We start from the raw sequence: 25,244 nt of genomic DNA, 5'->3' as shown, positions 1-25,244 counted from the left end.
GATGCAATAATCGACAGTTTGAAATTGTGCCATGTCCAATGCCAATGCCCAGTCCGGCCTCCCTTAATTACTGTAGAATCCTTCCCAGCAACATCCCCTTCCAGATGCTCCGGAACAGCTATAACAAGACTCCCAACAAAACTTTTTGACCATTTTCCTTGTATTGTGAGTAATCAAACGCTGTTTTCAGAATGGCGCTGGAGGAAATAGTGCACAGCGACAGTACATTTTTAGATTCCTCTTTATTTTTCTGTTAACAAGATAAACATTGTGTGGTGGACCAAAGGGCGTGGTCAAGCACCGGCTGCAGACGACAGCACGGTTCCTTTTAAGGGAGCTTTCTTAATGGTTGTCTGTCTTGTGGAGGGGATCGGCGCTCTGGCTTGTCAGCCGATCACGGGCCAGAGCGGAACGCCATTCCTCTCCCGCCTGAAATTATTATCATCACCATCATCATCATCATTATCATCATTATCATTATACTTCTGGCCAGCGAGCCTTTTTTTCCACTGTCCAATAAAAACTCTCGCAATGTTGGTGCACCACAGCAAGAAAGACTCCCTCACCCTCCCTCTAACCTTACCTGTGGGCAGAGACTCCCACACCTTGCTTTTTGAAATGAACAAATTTGTGACTGGTGACACCAGTGAAGTATTTGTGACAATATTACAATTTTCCAAATTGATTCTTAAATTAAAACAATAGAATTTAAGATTCTTTCTTTTTTAACCCAGTCCTAATTTCAGTGTATACATTACATTTCCCAGGACATCATCAATATGGATAAATATATTTGCAGTGTAAACTGTGAACTGGGAATCCTGGACTTTTGACTTTTTTGGTATATTTCGTCACCCCATCGTTGTCCTCTGCCCCCTGGTGCAGGCGGTGTTGGAGAGCACGTGGCCCTCCAGCACCAGAGGAGGCTACTTCCTGTGGATGAAGCTGAGGAACGTGGTGCTGGGTGTGGCTCAGTTCAAACTGGCGCTTCGGAGACGCGCACCGCTCACGCAGAGCCCGCTTTCAGGTAACCATGACAACGCCGTCCCGCACATCTCCGGAGATGTGTCACTGATGTTGATAGTTGCTTGTCTGTTTGATAGATTGTTTGCTTCTGTGTATAAAACCAGTGTGATGCGCTATGAGATGCATTTAACCAATGTTTTTATTTGAGGAATTTCAATGGTATTCATAATAATGATAATAATATTAACACAGACAAAGCTTTCCCTGAGCTGTGGCTGTAAGTTTAGTTGATTTAGACTGCCCTCCAAGAGGAGTTCAACAATTCAAATACATCTAATGGCAACTGTGTGTGTGTGTGTGTGTGTGTGTGTGTGTGTGTGTGTGTGTGTGTGTGTGTGTGTGTGTGTGTGTGTGTGTGTGTGTGTGTGTGTGTGTGTGTGTGTGTGTGTGTGTGTGTGTGTGTGTGTGTGTATATATACAGGTACTCCTCACTAAACGACCTAACTGTTTAACGACCGTTAAGACTTACGACCTGCACTCTGACCAGCTGGTATTGAACACTACCGCTGCGTGCGTACTGTCTCAGCGTCAAGCATCTCATCTCATCACTGTTCTCAGTCTCAGTCTCGTTCCCGCGGTCTGTCAGTATTCACTACACTAGTGTTTGCAATCTCCCAGACTGACATAACGGTAAGGGGGCGGGTCCTCGCTTATCGACCAATTCGCTGAAAGATCTGGTCGTAGGAATGGAACTCGGTTGTTAAGTGGGGAATACCTGTATATACACAGTAGATATAATTTATATATACAGTATATATATATTATATACTGTATATGTGTGTATATGTGAGAACCCCCAAACCCAGCATGCATGCCAGTGAATATGCATATTATGCAGTGCATGCTCCCACTGACCTTGAAGATCCCTGCTTCCTCAAAGTGCTTCTTCAAAGTAATTAGGAACGGAGCACTGAGGATGCAGCCGTAGTTTGTCTTTATTTTTTCATTTGAAGAACTCGCTGCTAACTAGACTGGATGGACACCAAGGCGGTAAAGCCACACATGTCACAACACATGTCTTCCACTGTGATACCACTGTTCATAGTAAGACGGTGTGACGAAGTCTGTCAACACTAAACTTCATCTAGTTACTCCATGTTTCTCTGGCGTCTTACGGAACCGGAATCCGGCTTTCAGCTTCCTGTTAACGCCTTGTTGTCTTTGGGCAGATGGCAGTGACGTGGATGCTCTGAGTCACGGCAGCCTGGATAGCTCTGCCGACGCTAACCTGGCTGAGCAGGGCCCCTACCACACTGACGATAGATCTAGCACAGGTACACGCAAAATGGCTGCCCTTTTATCTAATCTTTCACCGGCAGCCATCTTGATCTACATCATCTTTTACTTTCTACTTTTTTTTTTTGTTTGTTTGTTTTTTTTGTTCCCCTCGTGCCTCTCCCTCATCCTGTTGCTGTGTGTGGCCTATTTCTCCATCAGCCCGCTGCCTGGTTTTCTTTGTTTCTGTTTTCCTTTTTCTATCTGTGTCTACTTCTGGTTTTGCTCCCTTGATTTCTGCTCTGCTCTGTCCCTAACCCCGCCCTTCACTCTGGCCTGCTGTGTGTGCCCTTGCATGCAGTCGGCAGTGGGGTTGGCAGCGTGGGCTCAAGGGGCCCGGTGGCCCACCTGCTCTGGGGGGGTTCTGAGCCCAGAGAACACGCCCTCCACTCAGGTAAAATCGCTCTCTGTCCGTGTCTCTGTCCGTCTGTCTTTTTTTTTTGTTATTTCCCGTTCTGCCTTTATTCAGGCTCTCCTTTCTCCTACATTTTCATCCCCTTTGATCACAAAACACTTTGTCCTCCCTCTCGCTCTCTCTCTCTCTCTCTCTCTCTCTCACTCTCTGTCGCTGAAGTTTCTCTGATCTCCCCTTGTTCTCCTCTTTTCTTGACTGTCACAACTCAAACCCCGGTACGTGGCAGGTCACAGCAGCTCTCTGTCCTCTCATTTCCCTCTCCTCCTCTCATTCTTACCTACCAACACAAAGTCAATTGTCAATGTCAATTATGCCAAGCAATTACCAACAGGCGCATTGTTTTTAACACAACTCATTTTAAGTATGCAGGCGGCGCCTAAAGCAGTCTTTTGTAGGGCAGGATCAGAAAATTTGAATTGTTTTCGATACAAAGGCACACGATTCAATTCAATATTGATGATATAGCTGGGGATATTTTTCTATATCAATACATACACACAAAAATATTTCGGGCAACCAATCAAATCGAATGGCAAAATTATATTTCAATTCATTTGTTTTCCAATTAAGTCAGAAATTGAAACAATAGAATTAAATCGTATCAGGGTATTATTTTTTTAACCCAGCCCTATTCTGTTGCACATTAAGGTCCAAAAAAAGAGTTTTGGGATTTCTCATCCCCAGAGAGACGCATTGGTACTGTATCAGAGCCAGAGGATGCAGCCTCTATTTAGGGAAAACAGGCAGACAGGTTCGTGTGAAAGATGAAAGAGAGGAGCAAATCATTAGACAGGTGGTTTCTGGAGACGTGAGGAGGGAGCGAGTCAAAACACGAGGCAGGAGAAAGAGAAGACAGAGCCGGTAGAGTGGGGGACAGACGGCTAGAAAGAGATATGGTCGGCGGTGATTGCCTACTATCACAGCCCTCGTCTTTCTAGCTGTTAGTCCAGTTGGTCTGACATCAGGTTCTCATTTGGCATCATGAAAACAGGGTTTATTTTCCCTGCACATACGGTAGACCCCCACCACGCCCTAAAGAGGTGATTTCTATCTCTATTTAATGCACCGCAGCTAAGCTGTTTTTGCCTCCCTGCTAAACTGTGATGAGCCTCCCAGAGTGGAGGAGATGAAAGCGCTGGAATGCCTTGGCGCTATTCTCACACCGTTCCAGATAGACCCGGTTTCCCGGCGCTCTTTTGTGCGAGACTGCGGCACATTCGTGTACTCTGCAGTCGACGCCAGAGTGATCGATGCCGGGCCAAGTATTTTAAAGGCATTTGAGTGTGATGCTCAGTGCGTGGACGCTGTGACACCACATGTTGCTTTCAGGGCGCTCAGAGGGGGTCTCCTGGAGCTCAGATGCACCGAAGAACTTATTTTAAATCAATTGTCAAAAGTCTCCATTATGACATGCACTTTGAGGATGGTGGATTTCTGGGTAGCCTGGTTTTTGCTTGTTTAGGACAACATTCCAGGTGAGGGATAGTTCATAAGCCCCCTTGTCCTAGTTTAGTGTCCAGTGAGGGTTCCAATGATTCCCTGATCCATTGCTGGCGCCATTTTTCTCTACAGCGATGAGTTTGTTCAATTATTATTTAACTGCTCCATTTTATCTTTTAGTGTAGTTAGCAAAAACTTGTAGGATCTCACTTTTACCTTTCTTCCCTGTCTTTATCTGTTTGAATTCATTTCTCCACATTGCCGTCTGCGTGTACCAGGCGACCAGTCAGATTTGGGCTACAACTCTCTCTCCAAAGAGGAGGTGCGGAGAGGAGACCCTGGCGCTCCGGACCCCGGTCCCGACAAGGAGGATGACAAGAAGGAGAGCGACTGCAGCTCCTGTAAGTAGACAGACAGATGCCTTCGCCTATTTACCTCCATCGCACCTTCCACTATTGGGCATTAAGTTCTTTGTGCGTATGTGTTGGTGCCTGCGAATAGTGTCGGAGACGGAGAGCACCAAGGGAAGTGGAGACAGTCTCCCCCAGCTCGTCATCGATGCCAATCCTACCTTCAAGTCCTGCGGCATCGTCCGTGGTAACTGTCCCTTTGATGACGGAGCCTGTAAGCCCAAGGGCTCGGTGTCCGCAGGTAAAAAGGGATCAAATAACGTATAGAAAGCGGTGATTGTGTGTGATTCCTGCATCATTGTCCTCCTTTTCTCACTCACTGTTTCACATTTTCTCTCTCCTTCTCGGGCTTTGTCCATCTCTCAGATCACGTGGCGGGCCTCCTGTTCACCTCCTCTCTGGAGGACATTGGGGAGGTCCAGGCTCACAGCCGACTCAGGAGGCATCGCAGCGCTCTGGAAGAGGTGGTGGGAAGTGTCGGCAGCGGCGCCACCGTTCTGGGTCTGGCCATGAGCCGGGGCGAGACCGACCCGGACAAGATCGCAGGACACCTGGGCGCCGATGCCAAGATCCTCTCCGGTGCCAACATCAGTGCGAGCAGGAGACCTCGTTCGCTGGCGCTGGTCGGGTCCGATGGGCTACGGGGTCCACCGATCAGGGGCCGCGTGCACGGGGAAGAGTCAGAAGAAAGGGACTCCAGTGATGAGGACAAGGGGATTACGGACGCCATCTTCGACCTAGAGGACCTGGATCTGGACGAGCCCCCACCTGAAGCTCGCAGAGCAGGCGAGGCTCGTAAGAGAGCCGTGGGGCGCAGCGCGAGCTACGGGGGCGTGGTGAAGCGCACCGGCATCGAGACAGGCTATGACCCCCTGTCACTGCTGGCTGCCGAGTGCCGATCCCGGCCATTGGACGAAGAGCAGTTTTTGGAGCAGGGGGAGGGAGTGCCCGGTGGCAGGCACTTGGCCAGGGAGATCGAGCTCTACATGAACCACCTGGGGAGCCCGCTGAGCAGCCGCACCCCCAGCCTGGACCTCCAGGACCCGGCCAGCCCGCTCCTCCTTCACCCTCACTCCTCCTCCTTGCTCTCCGGCCCGCGCCGAGCCAGCCTCCCCCACGGCTCCCCCCTCAGAACCGGAGGAATACCGCGCTCCCGCACATACCACCCCTCCTCACCCTCCCAGCCGGCCTCACGCCAGCGTTTGTTCTCCTCACCCCCCTGTCGCTCCTCCAGCGCCACCCCAACCCCCAGCCCCAGCCCCCGGCCCAGCCCTTACAGGGAGCGGGGGGACAGAGAGACCTACGGCCGGAGCCTGGCGTCCCCCTCCTCCTCCTCCTTCGCGCTGGACTCCCTGCTCACGCCCACCCTGAATGAGTTCAAGCACAGCGTGGTCTCTGCGGGGAAGGGTGTGGCAGAGAAGGCCAGCCGCTGGTACTCCCGCCTGGCCACCTACACCAGCAAGGTACAGGACCAGGGTGAGGGCTTACCAGACCTGGGGAGGTGGGGGAGTCTTTGCAGTCTATTGTCTGCATTTTATCAGCCCATGATTTTATGAGGATCTTCATCAATTTATTGATTAGTTCTCAACATTTCCAAGCCCATGATAAAGTTGGTGCACTGCTGCCCTCTTGTGGCTCACGTTGTTCTCAGCAGTTATTTAGGAGACATTGGTGCAAAGCATTAGATGTTAAAGCACTGGTCTCAAACTCAAAGTACCTGGGGGCCACTGGCCAGGTTGTGCTCTCTTCATCAAGGGAAAATAAACTGTCTCACTTTATTTTTATACCGCGCATTAGTGAATTGCCTAATGATACATTTTTATATAATACTTTAAAAATAGCCACATAATCATACATTCTTACACTATATTCAGTTTCACATTGTTTTATATTCAGAAAACATGAGCTCAAATTTCATGGATTAATTAAGTGTTGGGATTTTTTTTAACAATATTTTATAAACATGTAGCGCATTAAATTTTCTCGCGGGCGGGATGTGGCCCTGGGCCTGTAGTTTGAGACCTCTGCTCTACCTACTTCCTCTACGTCTCATATAGGACAGTAACAGCGATCGTCTGAGTGTGTCCTCCCTGGGTATGGGTGACCCAGACTGCTCCTCCCCGCTGGATGAAGAAGGATGCGGCGATTTGGACGGCCCCCTGATCTCCCCTCACAGGAACGGCCCTCTGGGGCCCTACAGGAGCCCTCGACGGAGCCCCCTCCGCCCGAGGCTGGACAGCCCCAACAGGGGCTCCAACTCTGAGAGACACACACCGCTGAACCACAGTGAGACTTCTCAGAGAGATACTCCACCTAGAGGCTTCACCACAACTGGAGACGAGTAGTTCATCTCACATTGAACTACTCATTCACTTGTTGAACATAATTTTCATTTTGTGCTGTTTGTGTTCAGACTGCGTGCTCTCTCCTCCTGGCTTCCTGCTGCCAGACAAGTCGGACCTGGGCTCCTCACGCTACACCAGCAACACCAGTATCTTCAACAATTATGCCATGGAGGTAGAACAAGCCACTGTGAAAGCAATTCATATCAGATACCAGAGTAGAAGGAATAAAGTCACCCAAAATTTTTAATACATGAAATTTCCTTTCCTGGTTCCAGCTGCTGATCTCTAGCTGTTCACGCTGTAAGACGTGCGACTGCCTGGTGTACGACGAGGAGATCATGGCCGGCTGGACGGCCGATGACTCCAACCTCAACACCACCTGTCCGTTCTGCGGCAACCCCTTCCTGCCCTTTCTTAATGTGGAGATCAGGGACATGCGGGGCCCTGGCAGGTAAGACGGAGCTCTAAAAAACTACAAAACTGTGACACATTTAGTTTTCAACAAAAAGGACTGCTGATATTGAATGCCGACTTGAAGCATACTTGATAGTATTGATGCAATTTGTTGGATACCACAGAGCACACAGATTTATGAGTGCTAAAACTTTATTCACATCCTGTTCTGTCCCGCAGGCTCTTCCTGAAGAGCAGTCCCTCTGGGGATGACGCTGTGGCCTCCTCCTACTCAGTGTCAACAGGCACATCCACCCTGTCCACCCCCTGTCCCACCACCACCCTGTCTCCCACCTACCCTAGGGGGCCGGGCCAACAACCCTACTTAGAGAACGGAAGGTAACTTCAATTACTACAATTCACAATATTTTAATCATCTAAAATACCAGGAATTCCTTAATGAAGGCAGGCCCGAAGACAAACTTTTCCACTGGTATTATCGCTGCGCCGAAAATGTCCTCCAACAAACCCTTTGGTATCATTACAATGAAGAGGTGTTTCAAAGTTGTCTTGGGAAATTAATTAGCATTGATTTAAAGAAAAAAAAAAAAAAAGGTAAAGTAAAAATATAACCATGTCTACAGTGTCTTACATACTGTCTACGGTTTTTATGCTGCGTTCATTTAACTCTGAAAACCCGTCCTCCTACTCAGAAAAGTGCAAAAGAACAACCATTTAAATTGGTATTTTAAGGCACTACTCGTTTGCAAAGACGGCAAATGACTTAATTGACGTCCTTCGGCTTGCCGGGTGTGTCCGGTTTAAAACCAAAATAATCCCCTAAAGGGGATTTTGTATTATTTTTGGCAACAAGCTTTTCCATGACTCTGAAAATCCTTGTTCCACCGGGGAGACACCCACCGACGTGAATATATTGACAATCGCCGATTGTTAGGCTGACAGTGGTCGGTAGGTAGGGCTGTCACGGTAATTACTATATCAACTTGATATCAATATCATCTCGATCATTTTTCTGACCCTCGATAATTGTCCGCTGCGTTTACAAGCGTGTTTGTTTACATAATAATGTCGCTAACATTTTAGCCAGCATGATGCCAGAATAAACAGCCGGGTTTTCCATGCCATTATTAAGACCTGGGTGCAGCGCCGGGTAGCGACGCCGCTACTCCAAGTACCAACGTGACAAAACTTAAACAGTATCTCGGCGACAGAAGAATCCTCCGAAATGGCGATCTGCTCCTTATCTTTTGGAGTTTTCACAATGACCAGGATCTCTAAGTCTCTGGCTTAGTTTCATCTACGCTAGAATCCACGGTGGACTCAGATGCTGCGTTCAAGTCACGTGGTAATTTACGATCAAAACAACTTGCTGCTTTTCGCTGCTCGTAACATCAATCTGTTTTTTGTATCCATAACTACTATTTATGCCTGTATTTGTACTGAAAAATATATTTGGAAATGGCTTTGAACAAAAGTGCCAGCTAAATGACTTCATGTAGACGAAATGTTCTACGTTTAAAAGTTAATAAAAACACATTATGGAAGGAATTATGTGTCACAATTCACAAATACATATAATGCAATAAATACAAATACAAATGGGAAAAGATCAATAAATACTAAAACCTACAAATCTACAAAGTTTTATGGTTTAAAAAAATGTTGAGACATAAATTTATTTCACAATCCACAATAAACATCATGTATTACTTGCATTGTGTAAACCATTTTACAAATGAATGTACAGTGTATGTGACAAATAAGCTCTTGAATCCTGAATCTTGAATCTTGCTCCGAGTCTTGAGTTCCACTGTGGGCGGAGCTCAGGCAGCATGCAAACACACACACATACACACACACACACACACACACAGTGAACCAGGTGAAGTTTATGTGTTACTCAAGCCCGAGAGTCCATTTGGTTGTGTGTTTTTATTTGATTTATGTTTTATTTATTTAGGATATTTTAATATTTTCACATTACAATTTCTGAATATTCTTTAGAATTAAAAGTTCATTACTATTTGAAAGAGTGTACTTGCATTAGTATACTATTATATTATCATTATATCAGTGGCAAAAAAATGGTCGTAAAGTGACAATAATATCGTTTATCGCAAATATTTCTTGGACAATATATCGTCCAACAAAAGTAGTTATCATGACAGGCCTACCAAGGCGAACATTTTGACATATCGCACAACCCTACTACGTGCATGCGCACTGATTATGAAAGTGCAGGCAGGGAGAGTGCAGGTAGAGAGAGGCCGACTGAGCCAGAGAAGAAGAAAAGGTACGACTTTCAACCACAATGGCTAACGCAGTACTCGTGCCGGAGAGGCACCAAAACAGCCTCATGATCAAGCTGCACTCGCACGAACGCGACCACGTGACATTTTAACTCCCACACTGTGGAAAAAATGGTCGCAGAGGTGGTGTTTGATGATGTGAACTCATTGTGTCTCAGTGACTTTATTTCTACATGAATGAATCAAACTATATGTACAAACTTTTAAATGAAAACCAAACTGATTTTCAGCAATCATGCATTCTATGGTTAAGATGGTGATTGTTTAACCCTTTCTCACTGTTCTAAACCGTAATACATGTTTGCACTTATGCTTTCATACTTGTGCACCCCCCCCAGGAACAGACTGACCAGGCTCCAGGGCATCGACATCCCAGCAGAGCACCGGCAGGGCTCCCTGTCCACCGGCGCCCACATGGCGCGCAGCGTCAGCGCCTTCGGCCCCTTGGAGAATCCCCCCAGACTCAGCCACTGTGTGCCCACGTCCGGCAGCCTGCCAACCCACCTCAACGAGGCCACTGTGAGTCCTGCTTGCCTGCAGCCTCCTTCCTAAAGAAGCTAAGGAAGCAATATAATGGCAAAACAGAAACATATGAACTGCATTTTTCTTCTTTTCTTCATTTTTTTCTCGGTTTGAATGACTAGAGTTTTTAGTTTCAAAATTTTCGAATTATTCATTTTTTAATGCACAACAAAGTCTGACGTGAAAATGAATGGGAACATGGACGTGTTTATAATGTTTGTGAACTTCATTCAAAACACATTATGACTTGCTTTGCCACTTGTTTTGTTGTTTTTAATGCAAAGGTTAAAAAGAGGAGTGGGAAGTGAATGTTTTTCTACTCGTAACCAAGCAAAAATCTGAGAACCACTGATCTAGTCCGACTACACATTTATAACTGATAAATGTGTAAAAACTGTATTCAGTTCATTGCCTCACAACCACCCCATTGTGTTCCCAGGACCCGCTGAGCATGGACTGGCCCCTCCACAACCCGGAGCCTGTGACGGTGCCCTACCTGAGCCCCCTGGTGCTCTGGAAGGAGCTGGAGAGCCTGCTGGAGAACGAGGGAGACCCTGTGATCACAGCAGCTGACATGGTGGACCACCATCCCATCATATACTGGAACCTGCTGTGGTACTTCAGACGCCTTGACCTGCCCAGCAACTTGCCCGGCCTCATCCTAACCTCCGAGCACTGCAACAGGGACTCCCAGGTTGGAAAGTACTATATACTAGTGTAGTGATTGTGGCATATTGGACACTTCAACTTTGTCACTCACACAGTTCTCAACTGTTCCTGTACATTTGTAAAGACAGGGAGAAAAGTCCTCAAGTCAAAAATAGTTTGGAATGTAGCAGCATTTAAAAAAATGGAGATGTCATACTTGTTTTTTTGTATTTGTATTGTTTGTTTTAATTTTTATTCATATAAATGCGCAAGATGTATCACTTAAATGAGTCTGCTTTGGGGGATGTATTTCCCAGTTTCACAGAAGTTGGGCTAGTTGCACCCCTGCTGTGTACTAGACACACAGGGATTACATTGGTATTGACTTTCTTGTCTGACTCTGGGTAAGATAGACAAAAAAATTCCCCAAAAAATTGGGTGTCCATTTGAGAATACATTTAGTATCAAGACAGGTCCAAATAAGTCTCCCATTTAAAGGTATAATGTGTGATTTCTGCTGATAGGGGTCTCTCAATCAAAACAACAACAAACAAGATGGAGTCTGAGGATGTCCGAAGTAGCATGCGATCATGGAAGTTGAAGTCTTCACGTGTCATGTGTGCGCTTTACAGGGACCGTTTCCACGATAGAACACGCAGCAAACGGAAATAAATAACCGTGCTTCATCAAACAATAGTCAGTAGAGTAATAGTAGAGCAATTCCAACAATTATGGAGTAGATATCCGGTGCATGTCCGGTGTTCCTAGTGTTACCCCAGAGGTTATAGCAATAGACGGGGTTAAGGGCATAGATGCCATGACAGGCGACCCAATGAAACGGTACTTTATCAACATTAGAATTAGGGACTTCTCTATATAACATAGATCCAGTCTTTTTTAGACATTTTAGTCTCTCTCTCTCTCTCTCTCTCTGTCTCTCTCTCTCTCACCTCCTGTCCAGGTCCCTCGGCACTGGATGTCAGAGGACAGTAAGCATGTTTTGATCCAGATCCTGTGGGACAACCTGAAGCTGCACCAGGACCCTGTCCAGCCGCTCTACATCCTGTGGAACACTCACAGTAAGAGAGTCTGCTGCCTCAGACCAGCTCACAACCTAGTACACCAAATGAGTATGTGAAGGTGGTTAGTTCGTCCGAAACCATAGTGTGAAAAGAGCCAGGATGAAATTGGCAATCTGGTGAAATATCGTAGTATGTAAACGCCGCACACTACGCCGGCAAGCATATCCCACAACATATTGTGAGGATGGGATGCCTTTAAATGTTTCTATGCAGTGTCGTCATCAGCTCCCGACATGATGAACAGAAGTGGAGTGGCGATTTGAGGATGTACACGTCCAAGAAGACATCGTTCTTCTTACTCACATGCCAAAGTTCACTTTGAGATAAGACGAATATGTAGTGTGTAATAGTGTGTGTAATGTAGTCTTAGAGTTGTCACAATTATCATTTTGTGAAAATCGTTTATTCCACGCATCACATGGTTCCATCCAAATTAAAAGGGAATTTTACTCAATGTTAGATGTAAATGCAAAAACGTTTAATATTTACATTTCATTTGTGAAACATAAACAATAATTGGTGTTCAGGAAAACTAATTGTCTATCTGCATTTTTATTTTCCAAAGTTCAACGTCAATAAATAGCTCTTGTTCATCAGGTGGATATGTATTATTGCATTACTATCGGCGTATACTAAGATAGTGGCCTAAAACTCTCCAGAAGCTATTATGGCTGCTCCAGCTGGTTGAGGAAAGCGTGAAAAAACATGAGCAGATAGACGGACGACCGGTCGGACACAGTTAAAAACCAGCGCTGAGCCAGTGCGAGGCGCTGTGCTACTTCTGGGAGATCTTGTCCCAGTAAACCGTGAGCTAACAGGCTGTGTGTTCTCTGTCTTCCAGGGCTTAATTGTACTCTGTTGTTAGACAGTGAGTGTGCTCTGACTCAATCTCCTTGTTTGTGTCTGTTGTGTTTTCTATGTCATTGTCCTATGAAGATACTGCTTGTTCTACTGTTTTGTTTTTTTTGCTTGGTGTATTGCGGTTTTGTTCATGTCTGCAGAGACGCTGGTCTTTTGGGGTGAACGCTTGGGTTGTGACACTGCGTAGTGATCGTGGCAACGTCTTTTTTTGTGAAACGTGAATGACATGGAACATGATTGTCTCAAGGCTGTTGGATCTCCAACCCAGTGCTGAGTGTCATGTTTGGCCGTGTTTTGCGTCGATGAAGTGTCTGCCTGGTGTTTTTCATTTTGCCTTAAATGCACATGCTCGTGTTAAGCGATGATGACGAAACAAAGTGGTGAATGTCAGTGCTTCAGCTTGGGCTTGCCATGAAGAGAACCCCGTACTGATTTGATAGCTCTGACCGTGCTGTTGCACCGCTGTGTGGAACATATGAACCCTCATAACAAACCGTCTGTCCGCCCCGCAGGCGTCGGCTACCCCCTGTTGCGGCCTCTCCGGGAGGAGGAGCAGCCCTTCAGCGAGGAGCTGCTCCGGTCCGTGGTGAAGAGCATCCAGAGGAACGACGTCACGCGGCCCATGGCCAAGCTCCTCCAGCTGCAGAGCCAGATGCTGGGGGTCAAACGCCAAAGGTCAGAGAACATCATTTGATGAGTCCAAGGGGAATTGGTAATCCCGTCACTTGCAATGGAAAAATATTTGTAAATAATATTTTATTATTGAAGTTCTTCTGACTATTTTTCATATTTCAGAAAGCATTACACTTTTTTTTGTGAATGTATGTGTAATTAGGTTAGGGGTTGGGGGTGTTCCGTTTGCTTGCCGTCAATTAGTTTGAGTGACAGATGGAAGGAGGCGTTGCTATGGAGACACGCTGTCATCCACATTCCCTGCTGTAATTGCTAACAGCAGGTCCTTCGTACAAAGCATTAGATCCCAATTGTTATTCCCCATGAAGCTGAGTTATCTGGCACTTACATGGTGAGCTGTCGACCCCATCACACCTTTTTACATTTGGAAGGACCGATCGTGAGATTTGCAGAAACGCAGAAATAAAATAATCTGAATGGTTTATATATTTAAATTGATCATATATTTAACCAATATGGTCATTAGTACCCAAAGCATCAGCTGGTACCAAAATTCACATTTACTGGAAAAGGCCAATATACAGATGGTACTGGTTACAACATACCCCGGGAAAAAGATCCGATGTGGATGTTCCATAAAAGTCGTTAATTAAATCTCCCCACTCTCGATCTAGTATCATTTTGGGAAAATGTCGGTACAGCTGTAAATGGAAGTGTGTGGGAATGGAAACAGTAACATTGCCTTAAAGTTGGGGTGGAGCCCAATCCAAATAAAGCCAAAATATTGGGTTATTATTTAATTTGCACAAATATTTAAAAAATTATTTGTTTTCTGGAAGAAATAAAATCATTCGGAAAAATGGGGAGTCCAACCTGAACCGTGGAGCTCAGCTGCAAAGACTAGGAACTGAAACACGTTCAGTCTGTACTGAGACAGGTCTTTATATTCTTACATTTTATTATTTTTCTTCTTAAAATACCACTCAGTTTTACAGTTGGTGGTGCGGTGGCATCGGCCACACACTTGCCCGATGGCTGCACCTCAGCGCGGAGCTAGGGAGGGAACAAGCGTACAAGGAGAGGTGCGGGTGGAGAATGTTCATTCTCCGGAGGCCGAGAGTCTAGGACAGGTTGAAAATTATGACACTGATTTAAAAACTTTTTTTAAAGGGTTAGGGTTATTGGTGTTGCTGCTTGTGCGCCGCCCCCTGTGCTCTCCTACACGAACGCTCCATCTAGATCACAGGTTTTTTTTTAATTGTTTGCGGTTTTTTGTTGCTACATCATGTCTGCCAAAAACTCATCTGCAGTGATCTCCTATGACCGAGATGCACTCGTGGATGTTCCCTGAAATTCCCTGACAGAACAACTTTGGGACATTTTATCCGCTGACAAGACAGTAACATCAATGGGGTCGCTGTTCCACGGGAGCGCCGCTGGAGGAAGCACCGCGGTAAGCCAAGCGGCAATCGCACCAGAATGAGGACGCAACCTCGTCCCGCTCCAAGAGGTCCACCATCATCCCTGTGCCCTCTCCAGCCTGCTTGAGTGATTACTGTCCAGTGGCCCTCACCTCGGTGGTCATGAAGTGCTTTGAGAGGCTGATTAAGGATTACATCTTGACATTACATTTAGCAGACATCTGTGCCTCCCTCCCCCGCACCGTTGACCCCCTGCGGTTTGCATACCGGCCGAACAGATCCACGACACCACAACGCCTTCTCCCAGGTACTGCACACCACGCTCACGCACGTGGATGGTCAGAAGAGGGGCTATGTGAGATTGCTGTTTATTGACTACAGTTCAGCTTTCAACACCATAGTCCCCACCAGACTGACTGCCAAGCTACTGGAACTAGGACTGAAGACTCCGCTGTGCGCCTGGATATTGGACTTCCTCACAGCCAGGCCCCATGTGGTTAGGGTGGGGAGGCACACGTCCAGCTCCCTCACTCTGAACACAGGATCCCCCCCAGGGTTGCGTCCTCAGCCCCCTACTGTACTCCCTGTACACACATGACTGTGTGGCCAGGTCCAGCTCCAACACCATATTTCAGTTTGCTGATGACGCCGTCGTGGTGGGCCCGAAGATGACGAGAAGGCCTGCCGCGAGGAGGTGGCTGACCTGTCACTCTAGTGCCAGGACAACAGCCCCCTCCTGGACGTCAGCAAAACTAAGGAGCTGATTGTGGACTTTAGGAGAGGGTTACAACCGAAGACGCACGCGCTTTTGATGATTAATGGGACTTCTGTCGACAGGGTGAGCAGCTTCAAGTCCCTGGGAGACCACATCACGGAGGACTTAACATGGACTACACATACAGACACTGATGAGAAAGGCGAGGCAGCGTCTTTACCACCTCAGGCAGCTGAAGAAATTCTCAGAGTCTCTGATCCTCAAGTCCTTCTTCTCTGGAGCAGTGGAGAGCATCCTGACAGGAAACATCACTGCCTGCTTTGGGAACTGTGCTGCTCAGGACAGGCGGGCCCTGCAGTGGGTGACTCGTTCAGCTGAACGTACCGCTGGAACTACCCTCCCCCCCTTACAGGAGTTATACACCAGGAGGTGTAGTAGCAGAGCCCGCAGGATAATGAAGGATCCTCACCACCCCAACAACGGACTGTTCCAGGTGCTGCGTTCAGGCAAACACCTCCGCAGTCAGTGAGGACAGAGAGACGAAGATGGAGTTTCTTCCCGCAAGCTATAAGGAACTGTCAATTATGTTCTCATTTATTAAAACTACAACAATTACAACGATTTTACAAACAAATCTTCTTTTGTTCTCCCTAACTGAGCACTTCACAAACCGGGAGAACGTTGCCAGTGTTCTTTGTATTTAAAACGGATCTTGGTCAATAAGTAAATCCAACAGCAGCTGTAGTTTCTGATCCTATGTAGATAAAACACATTAAATTCACTGTACTCCTTACAAAAACATTTCTATGTCGTTTTTTATCTCGTGTTTCTATTGATAAGGCTCGCGTGGCCGCGCGCAGCACAAAAAAAAATAGAAAAAAATAGACCTCTCGCGCAAAAATAGAGAAATGCCGCGTGGGCCCCGAGTGGCTAACGTGGCTGGTGGAGCCGCAGCAGTGGATTTACATGGGTTTAAAAGGAAGCAGCACTTATGGCACACGGCGCTGCGCCCATACACTGCGCCAATGCGTCTGGTGGACGTCTACCATTACGGATACATTACTTCGCTCCTCGTCTCCCCGCTCCTCCACTGCCTGAGAGGGGACAGAGCCCCTGTTCCCAGATGCAATAACACTAAACCCAATGTAATTAAATGGGTGTGATCATTTTCAACCAGTCCTCCACTCTCCGCCTCCAGAGAAGGAACGTTCTCCACCCCGTTCTCCCTGTCCGCTCGCGACCTCAAGCTCCGCACTGCGGTGCAGCCGGCGGTCAGGCGAAGCGCTAACTGTAAAAGACACATAGAGCGTCCGAGTTGCATTTTTAAGAAGAAAAAGGATGAAATTGAAGAATAAAAGCAGAGAGAGAGACGGACGTGTTTCAGTTTCTCGTCTTGGCAGCCGAGTTCCGCGGTTCGGATTGGACTCGCCATTTTTCAGAATGTTTTTTTTTTTTCCTGAAAATAAATCATTTTTAAAATAATTGTGCAAAATAAGTATTTGTAAAAACCCACTATTTGGAGCAGGATCAAAGCGGCGGCAATTCACAACATCTGAAACCAGAAACATCTGTAGGTGGCGCTATCATTGCAGAAAGATAAAATAAACATTCATTCATGAACTTTCAAGGGGACCAGTTATGCTCCTTTTTACACAAGTTACTATAGGCCTCTGAGGTCCCCAAAACATGTCTTTGAAGTTTGTCGCTGATAATACCGCTCAGATTATGCATTCTAGCCAGTGACGTGCCTCTATGACCCTCTTGTTCCAAAACGGGCTGTTTGAGTGGGAGGAGCCACCCTCCCGAGGTCTGTGAGCCAATGACGTTTGAGCACGGCTTCCAGCTTTCGTTGCACTTACTCCGTAACTTTGACTTTGATCAGTCCACCAAAATCAGTTTATGAACAAATTTGAGGCGCGAAACAAAGCAATCCAGTTTTTGAATCTTCACTCATGTTAAATCTACAAGGACTCATTTCAAAGTTTTTTCAGACTTTGGTTGCCGTTCTTGAAGCTTGTGGGAGACAAGGACACCGCACCGCGACGCACCGGGAAAATAAAATAAGATAAATAAATACATCTGCAATGAAAACACACTGTTTTTGTTTTTTTTTTGTGGAGAAATGCACAGCGGATGGGATGGAGCGGGTGACCATAACATTTCCAACTTCCAGAAAAAACCTTTGAAAATGGAGCGTTCAGCGCGGTCAGAACCCTGAGGGTTTTGTCCACAGCCATTACTCTGTCATTATTTCACCTCATTATTTGACGCTTTGGCCACGTCTAATATCAACATCCGACATTTTATATATGACAGAAAATAAGGAAGAGCATAATAATTTCACTTCACCCTTTAACCCTTTAATTTCACTTTGGGATACTTCCCATTAGAAAAGAGTCATCTCCGCAGGGCAGATCTCCCCGCTGCTTTCATTTGGTTTTTATCCTTTTTAAACGTTTGCTGCTGAGGTGAGATAAGATAAGACTTTAATGAATGTATTCATCATGAAGACCCGACGTGCTCCAGTGATCTGGGGAGGCTTTGCAGGTCTCTGTTCGCTGCTTTTCGGATCAGCTGACCTTCACTGTGCTCTTTTCCCTCTGTAGGAGTTTGTACCGTGACGTGCTCTTCCTTTCTCTGGTGGCTCTGGGAAAGGACAACATCGATATCGGTAAATTGGGCTTCTGCCTGATGCTTGTCGTTGTCTGTCAGTTTGTTTGTTTTTTTATTTTGTTGTACAGGTCCTTGAAAATACTTACGATGTCTAAATATAAATATTAGGCCTCAATGTCATTAAGTAGTGGTCACTTTATTTTTCCATATATTTATTTTTGCCAAAATGAGTTCAGTAGTTCGACATCGGAGGCAACGACGTTATTAACCCATGAACCTACAACTGAGCCAAACATTTACCTTCATACTTGCCTGCTGCACTTAACTGTTCTAGATGAACTCACTTCATTCACTTTATACTTAACGGTAAAGAGAAATGAAGAAAATCTGTAAAAAAATAAAAATAAAATAAAGAATTATTAACAATTAAAAAAGATTTATTAACAATTAAAAAATGAAATATTAACTATATATATATATATATATATATATATATATATATATATATATATATATATATATATATATATATATATATATATATTCATTTAACAAAACTGTTGTAATAACAGTTGATAGAGTCATTGTATTCGTAACCTTCCCTGTACTTCTCTGTACCAGACGTACAGTTCATACCTTACACATCTCAACCCTCTCGGCCTTTGTGCCTTGTCGTCTCCAGATGCATTCGATCGGGAATACAAGATGGCCTACGACCGTCTGCCGCCCAACCTGGCGAAGCTGAGCCACAACTGCGACCGTCCTCCCGGCACGGGGGTGATGGAGTGCCGCAGGACGTTCGGGGAGCCCTTCCTGTAGGGCGGGCGCGGCTCAGAGCTCAGGGAAAAAAACAAAAACCAAAAGAAGAAAAAACAACCCCTGTGGGTGGGACTGTGAATTTGTCAGTTTTGGCCTCGCTTTGGTTTTGTTCTCGCTTTGGGCTGAACCGGTGGAGCTGGCGCTGAACAGGGAGCTCGGTACCTTTCATCTCAACAGTGTTACTGGACCGACTGGAAGTCGCTGTACAAATTGTTACATACAACACGCACATACACACTGTACATACGCACACCAGTAGGGCTTTTCTAATGCAACATTTATATTGTATAGTCATATAAATATATATATGTGTATACATAAAACCAACACTAGCAATATTTTACCTAACGTGAAATCTATTTATACGAAGTAAGCTTTATTTATTGCAGCGTCTCGTCCGCCGTTGTGTTTCCGTTTCAGTGTGCGTCGGTTCGGTTGCGGGGCCCTGAAAACAAAACAGTTAAAGAGTGAACAGCGCCTCTGTGTGTGTCCTTGACCCACCAGGGAAGTAGTGTCAGCGCTCAAAGCCGCTTGGAATGTCTCTCGGCCGCCTCCCGTGCTTCGACCCCTGCGGCCACAGCGACGCTGCGACGGGCCTTTTTAAACGTTTTCATTTTTATTTTATTTTTTTTGCCGTTTTTATTTTGTTCCCATTTTGTTTACAAAAGCTCTCGTTCTGAGTGATGTGGTCGTCTCATACTATGCACATGTACTTTACTCATGGGAAGGTGGAGCGGTAGAGCCACGTGCTGCTGCTGCCAGCGGTGGAGCCACGTCCTGCTGCCACCGATGGTCGTGTATTTTTATTGTTTTATATCGAGGGTAGAAGCGTCCTCAAACCGTATGAAACGTATAACTGCGATGGTTTGGACGCCAGTCTCCCTCAGGATGTATTAAAATATTAACTGGTGAGTAAAAAAAAAAGAAACTCAAGCCCCTTCAGTGGCGGTCATGTCTGCCGTTCAAGGACCCATGGCGATATTTTAACTTCAGTTAAGATCACGTCAGCTCCCAGAAATCTGTTGAATTCCCTTCCCCGCCTCCACCCAGTGGCGGATGGTGTGGGACTCGGTCGTCGTAGCGCTGCTCAGTTGACGTGGCAGACATATTGGATATAAAAAAAAACAGAAGTGTCATCACATCCAGGAGAGCCCGTTCCTGGCTCACTTATAAGGTCCAGGAAGTTTAGTTATTATCATTTTTGTTATTGTCATGTGGATTGGCAGGGATGTTTTAATTTTCCCTCCTCCTCCAGAAAACCAAAAATGGCACAAGTGAAAATAGGATGAACTTGGTATGGCGGGGCAGGGATTTTAATTCTTACTATTTGATAGGATTATGACGTGAATACATGAATAACCACTGTTTAACTGGTTTGTCTGCAGAACGTTCCCCATGTTGTACACGGGGGGGAAAACAAGTGCGTCGCTGGTTGGCCCCGACGCTCTTATTTTGAAACATGTAAAGCATTTAAACTGCCGTCGCGTTACATAAACAAATGAACCCTCATGATGTTTCTGCCACGGCTACGAAACTCAGAGGAAAACCTGGGAGGGAAGGCTCTGTGCTTGTGTGTCCTGTTGACCAAAGCGGTGAAATGTTTAACCACTTGTGTTTTTATTTTTGTTTTGTTTTGTTTTTTTGTTTAGTTTTTTTTAAGGCTTCATATAAGCTGGCCCTGCATGATCGGCTGAAGTATACAGTATATGTACATTTTATCTTGTATTATTTTATTACATTTATGGTACAAAGTGTAAAAAAAAACAAAAAACAAAAAAAAAACATGTTATTGGGTTTTAGTACAGCATCAGATGTAGTTGAAATGTGAACTTCAACCATCAGGACTTCACTGGTGTTTCAGTGATGAAGGCTGTTTTTTTTTTTTTTTAATGAAATTTAACTCAACTGAAGTGCTGTAAAGCTTTAAATACCTTCATCTTTAATCCCATAGCTTGAATTATTTTTTTTTTGGTGGGGGGGGGTGACATTATATATTTTATATGGTATATAGATTTACGGAAACTGCGAAAATTAAGGAAACGGGTGACGCTTTAAGGGAATATCCAGTTCATCATCTATCTTCACCTCAGAATGGAGTTCATAGAATGTGAAAAACAATTTATATTGAGCGACTGGAGACGGTGAACGGAAAATAACGGGTGTAAATGAGCGGATGGAGCAGTAAGACACAGCTTTTTCGTCTAGCAATCCTAAATGAACAAATTGAACCATCTGTCAGCATTCATTCATTCATTCGTTCGTTCGTTCGTTAAAAAAAAACAAAAACAAAAAAAAACGGGACTACGTTTCGAGTCTTCAAGACGTTTGTGTACGGTGATTAAAATCTGTTTAAACATCATAGAAAACGGAGCTGTGGAATAAAGTGACGGCGGAGCCTAAAAGTAGCAGAAAGACAGTTTTGTACAAGATGCACTTGTTTGGAGATCTGGATGTTCTGGAAAACTGTTGGAATTAAAAACACGGTAACATGACATTTGATCGTCTGTTGTGGTGAGAGAGCGGGACGTGTCGGCTGTGTTCAATTCTCAAATGAGCTCTTCTTGTTCTGCCGTTGTGAAATGCCGGTCGCAGGATTGGAGCGTGGACGTGGATTTTGAAAGTTTGTCAATCGGATGCGTTTTGTTTTGTTTTTTTCCGTGTCCGCATCACAATGACAAGTGCGCGACAGCCGCTGGAGCAAGTGGAGAAATTCTGAAAGGCAATTCAACTGAAGAAACGATGAATGGGCTGCGTAACTGTATTATACAAAAAGAACTGAAGGTGCTTTTGTGTTGGCGAACTCCCATTACACCAACAGTAAACACGGAGCTCCCTAAATGATCAGCTACACGTGATTCAATATCCAGATGAGGAGATAGAACGAAGAAATGGTTTGGATTGAAAAACTGCGTCTGGATTTTAATGTAGAATTTCACATTTCCCGGCACTTAAAGTCGCGTGTGTTGAACGTATCCAAAGCCAAAAAGCAGAAGTAAAATATTTTCACATTTCAGTACAACAGAAATTTAACAAGAAAAACAAATAAATAAATCGCAAATACACATAATTACAATAATGTATTAAAATAATAAACAGTTGAGTTCTCTGGTAGACCAAAAACTGCTGTTTGACAAAAACAAAATCACAAAAAAAACAACTGCAAATGGGAAGGCTTCCTGGATTGGGAGGATTTGTGCCAGTCGGCTAAATATCTATATTAAAAACATTGAGAATAGAATAGAATACCTTCATTTTCATTGTACAAGCGCAACGAAATTATGTTTGCAGCTTTCGTACTCGATGTTATAAAACAATAAAAAAGTGGGGGAAAAAAAAAAAAAATACAACACTAAAGATAAAATAGCAATAAAGTATGAGGTGAGGAACATTACATTACATTTAGTCATTTAGCAGACGCTTTTATCCAAAGCGACTTACAATTGTTCAAAGACCGACGGACGCAGCCATCAGGAGCAATTAGGGGTTAAGTGTCTTGCTCAAGGACACTACAGCATGCTAGCAGGAGGAGCCTGGGATCAAACCAGCAACCTTTGGATCACTAGACCACCAGCTCTACCTCCTGAGCTACCATCCCCATAAACAACAAGGAACAGTATAAACAGTGTGGCAGTGGTAAACTCAGATCTCAGCTCAGATATGCAAAGCAGCAACAAAACCAGAACGGTACAGGAATGATGTAGAGTTCATAAAAACACAATTTTATTTTTTGACCTCATAACATTCTCCCCATTGTGTCCAAGTCGGCCACATCCCTGGATTTCAATATGAGGCCGGGAGGATTTGCATGAAACATGTATCCTCCCCGTGGTTAATGCAGCCTCTGTCTGCAGCCTCTCCATTAAGGAGCCCCATAAAAACAAAAACAAAAAAACAAAACAAACCCATAACCACAGACGCACAGACAACGCACAGAAGTTCAGGAAAAGACAGACTCTGCAAAACCTGATGAGGGGCAGACTTGGAAAAAATCAGGAATTCATATGTGAGTACAGTACTCAGGCAGCCGTTAAATGTCTTATTTATTATTTCTGATAATATATTGTTCTGGTACGTTTGTGTGGGATGGTGGCAAATCAACATTGGAATTGAAGGTGAATTCACACCTGATTCTTCACATAAAACCAATTTTTTCAAAGAAAAGGAAAACCCGAGAGGAAGCAGGTTTGCGAGATCACGAACACAGCAGGTTCCGTCTTTATCGTCATCTGTCTGTATTCACTCTATTCAGCATTTGTTCTGTCAGTTTTTACTTTTTGAAGGAACTACAACATGTTTGCCTTTCTGCTGCTGCCGGTGGTGCAGGGACTGGAAAATCAAGGTGTTTTATCTTCCAATATCATATCGTCATGTCATCAGTTTGGTTCATTAAAAATCGATATTTTGATATTTGATAAGAAAAATGTATGATTATTATTATTATTATTATTATTATCATTATTATTATTATTATCATTATATCGTTTTTTTATTGTTATTCAGATTATTTTATTATCTTCATTTAATCTTAACATTTTTTGAACATCTGTCTAGGCCACGCCCAGCGCAAATAAAGATTGCCCTTTTAATAAAAGCATATATTGAGACAACAGAACAGGCCGCTCATGATTTCAATTATTATTTTCTTTATTTTCCTTCCTTGTCTTCTGGCTCGTCTCCGTGTCCCCAGTGTGTTTGAACATTTCGGGGGGAAACACCAGCCTGCAGATGGAAAACCTTGTGGTGAAAGACGAGCCGAGCGCTTGGAGCGTCGGCTGCTCCCTCTTGTCTCTGGCCTGTTTCATCCATTGCTCCGGGATCAAGAACAGCAGCGACTTGTTCCCGAACGGCAGCTCCTCGGTTTGTCATCCCGTTACCGTGTCGGAATCGGAAGCAGGGCTGGAATTCAACATGTCCGGCCGTGAGTCTAAAGCCGGCTTCACACCGAATCCAAAAACGCACAATCCCACAGTCCCCCCCTAGTGGCTGTCGGATGAACTGCGTCTAGGTTTGGCATCACAAAATACATCGGGGAAAATTGGGGAGCTTGTTTTTTTTTCATTGCAACAGATGGAGATTGAGTAGTTTGATCTACTATAAATTTACTATGTTCCATGAATGAGAGTTTAAAACCTTCTTTATGTACAGTATAATACATCAACAGGGATTCGTTGATCATTAATATTGTGACATTCAATGTTAACATCGATAACGTCATTATCTTATAAACGTGACTTATTTATTTAGTTTTAAGCCCAAATTCCAATAAAAAACTTGACGGACGGAACGTTGGTCGTGGTGTCGGGGCCGAAAGGCGTCGCAAGGGTTGGACAAATTTGCAACTCCGCAGGGGCTGGGGAGCCTATCACAGTGGGGCTTATCACGGAGGGGGGCGGGGCTGATTACCGGGTGTTCACAGCTTTCCGCGTGCGAAAAAAGTTTATAGTTCGTTGTTTATTGTTGTTTGTCGGGTTCGGTGTAAAGCGGGCCTAGGACACCCGGGAACAAAACCGCACATCTTATACAGTCTGCAGTCTATATATGCAACATAGCAGCATAATATAACATCAATCTATGTTTGCTATTGCCTTTTGATTGAATTTATCCTGTGCATAGTTTCGCTTTCTTATAACCTTTATTCATAATGCACCTTTCATACACAACATGCAACTCAAAGTGCTTTGCATTAATAGAAGACGATCAAATAGTAATATAGTAATAGTAACAATAAAAATGTTAACAAACTTTTAAACTGGCTATTTTATAATTGTTTTTATTTATTTTATTTTTTTATTATAGGGTTAAAAAAAAATATATATATAATAAATAAATAAACTGGCTGTTTTAGATGAGATAAAGGTGCATAAAGATGACTTCAGCTTAACTTTTGTTGCTGCTTTTGATGCTTTTGTCACCGCCCGTCTGAAGGGGGGGTGACAAAAAAAGGGGAAATTATTATTATACTTATTTCTGACAGACAGCTTTTAGATTTAATTTAAAATCTATTTGCATTGTTTGAGTTTGGCGTCCGGGCTCTACTGCTCGTCCCGAGGTGTACAGCAAGGGGATACTTAAACTTCGGGTACTGAACGTAGTGTCCGTGAACGTGTCTGACAGAAGCTACACATCACTAACACAAAAAGTACTCGGCGAAATAAACCTATTCACACTTCCGGTTCCGGTGACGTCCTTGCGTGTGCGTTCCTGTTGTTGTTTTTACTGTTGTTGTTGTTGCTGCTGGTCTTGATGTTGCTGCTGCTGTTGCTGTTTGTTTGTTTCTGTGGCTGCTGCTGCTGCTG

The 25,244-nt window shown here is 44.7% G+C and overlaps 1 protein-coding gene across 1 annotated transcript in view; it reads left to right on the top strand.

The window, feature by feature from the left end:
- The window catches only part of LOC307228481 (C-myc promoter-binding protein-like), a 73,919-nt gene extending 52,479 nt beyond the window's left edge, over nucleotides 1-21,440 (top strand). Inside the window, exons 19-34 of the mRNA XM_079998145.1 lie at nucleotides 886-1,027; nucleotides 2,196-2,300; nucleotides 2,603-2,695; nucleotides 4,435-4,557; nucleotides 4,658-4,807; nucleotides 4,933-6,029; nucleotides 6,624-6,852; nucleotides 6,980-7,083; nucleotides 7,187-7,362; nucleotides 7,545-7,703; nucleotides 9,973-10,153; nucleotides 10,596-10,850; nucleotides 11,766-11,883; nucleotides 13,260-13,422; nucleotides 18,123-18,187; nucleotides 18,812-21,440. Coding sequence (XP_079854271.1) covers nucleotides 886-1,027; nucleotides 2,196-2,300; nucleotides 2,603-2,695; nucleotides 4,435-4,557; nucleotides 4,658-4,807; nucleotides 4,933-6,029; nucleotides 6,624-6,852; nucleotides 6,980-7,083; nucleotides 7,187-7,362; nucleotides 7,545-7,703; nucleotides 9,973-10,153; nucleotides 10,596-10,850; nucleotides 11,766-11,883; nucleotides 13,260-13,422; nucleotides 18,123-18,187; nucleotides 18,812-18,948 — 3,297 coding nt within the window. The 3' untranslated portion in view covers nucleotides 18,949-21,440. The remainder of the gene's footprint in view (nucleotides 1-885; nucleotides 1,028-2,195; nucleotides 2,301-2,602; nucleotides 2,696-4,434; nucleotides 4,558-4,657; nucleotides 4,808-4,932; nucleotides 6,030-6,623; nucleotides 6,853-6,979; nucleotides 7,084-7,186; nucleotides 7,363-7,544; nucleotides 7,704-9,972; nucleotides 10,154-10,595; nucleotides 10,851-11,765; nucleotides 11,884-13,259; nucleotides 13,423-18,122; nucleotides 18,188-18,811) is intronic.
- The last annotated feature ends 3,804 nt before the right edge of the window (nucleotides 21,441-25,244 follow it).

The sequence above is a fragment of the Zeus faber genome, assembly GCF_960531495.2.
Source record: "Zeus faber genome assembly, chromosome: 3".
Taxonomy (NCBI): Eukaryota; Metazoa; Chordata; class Actinopteri; order Zeiformes; family Zeidae; genus Zeus; species Zeus faber.
The sequence above is the reverse complement of the archived record's forward strand: the minus strand, read 5'-3'. Positions and strand labels throughout refer to the sequence as shown.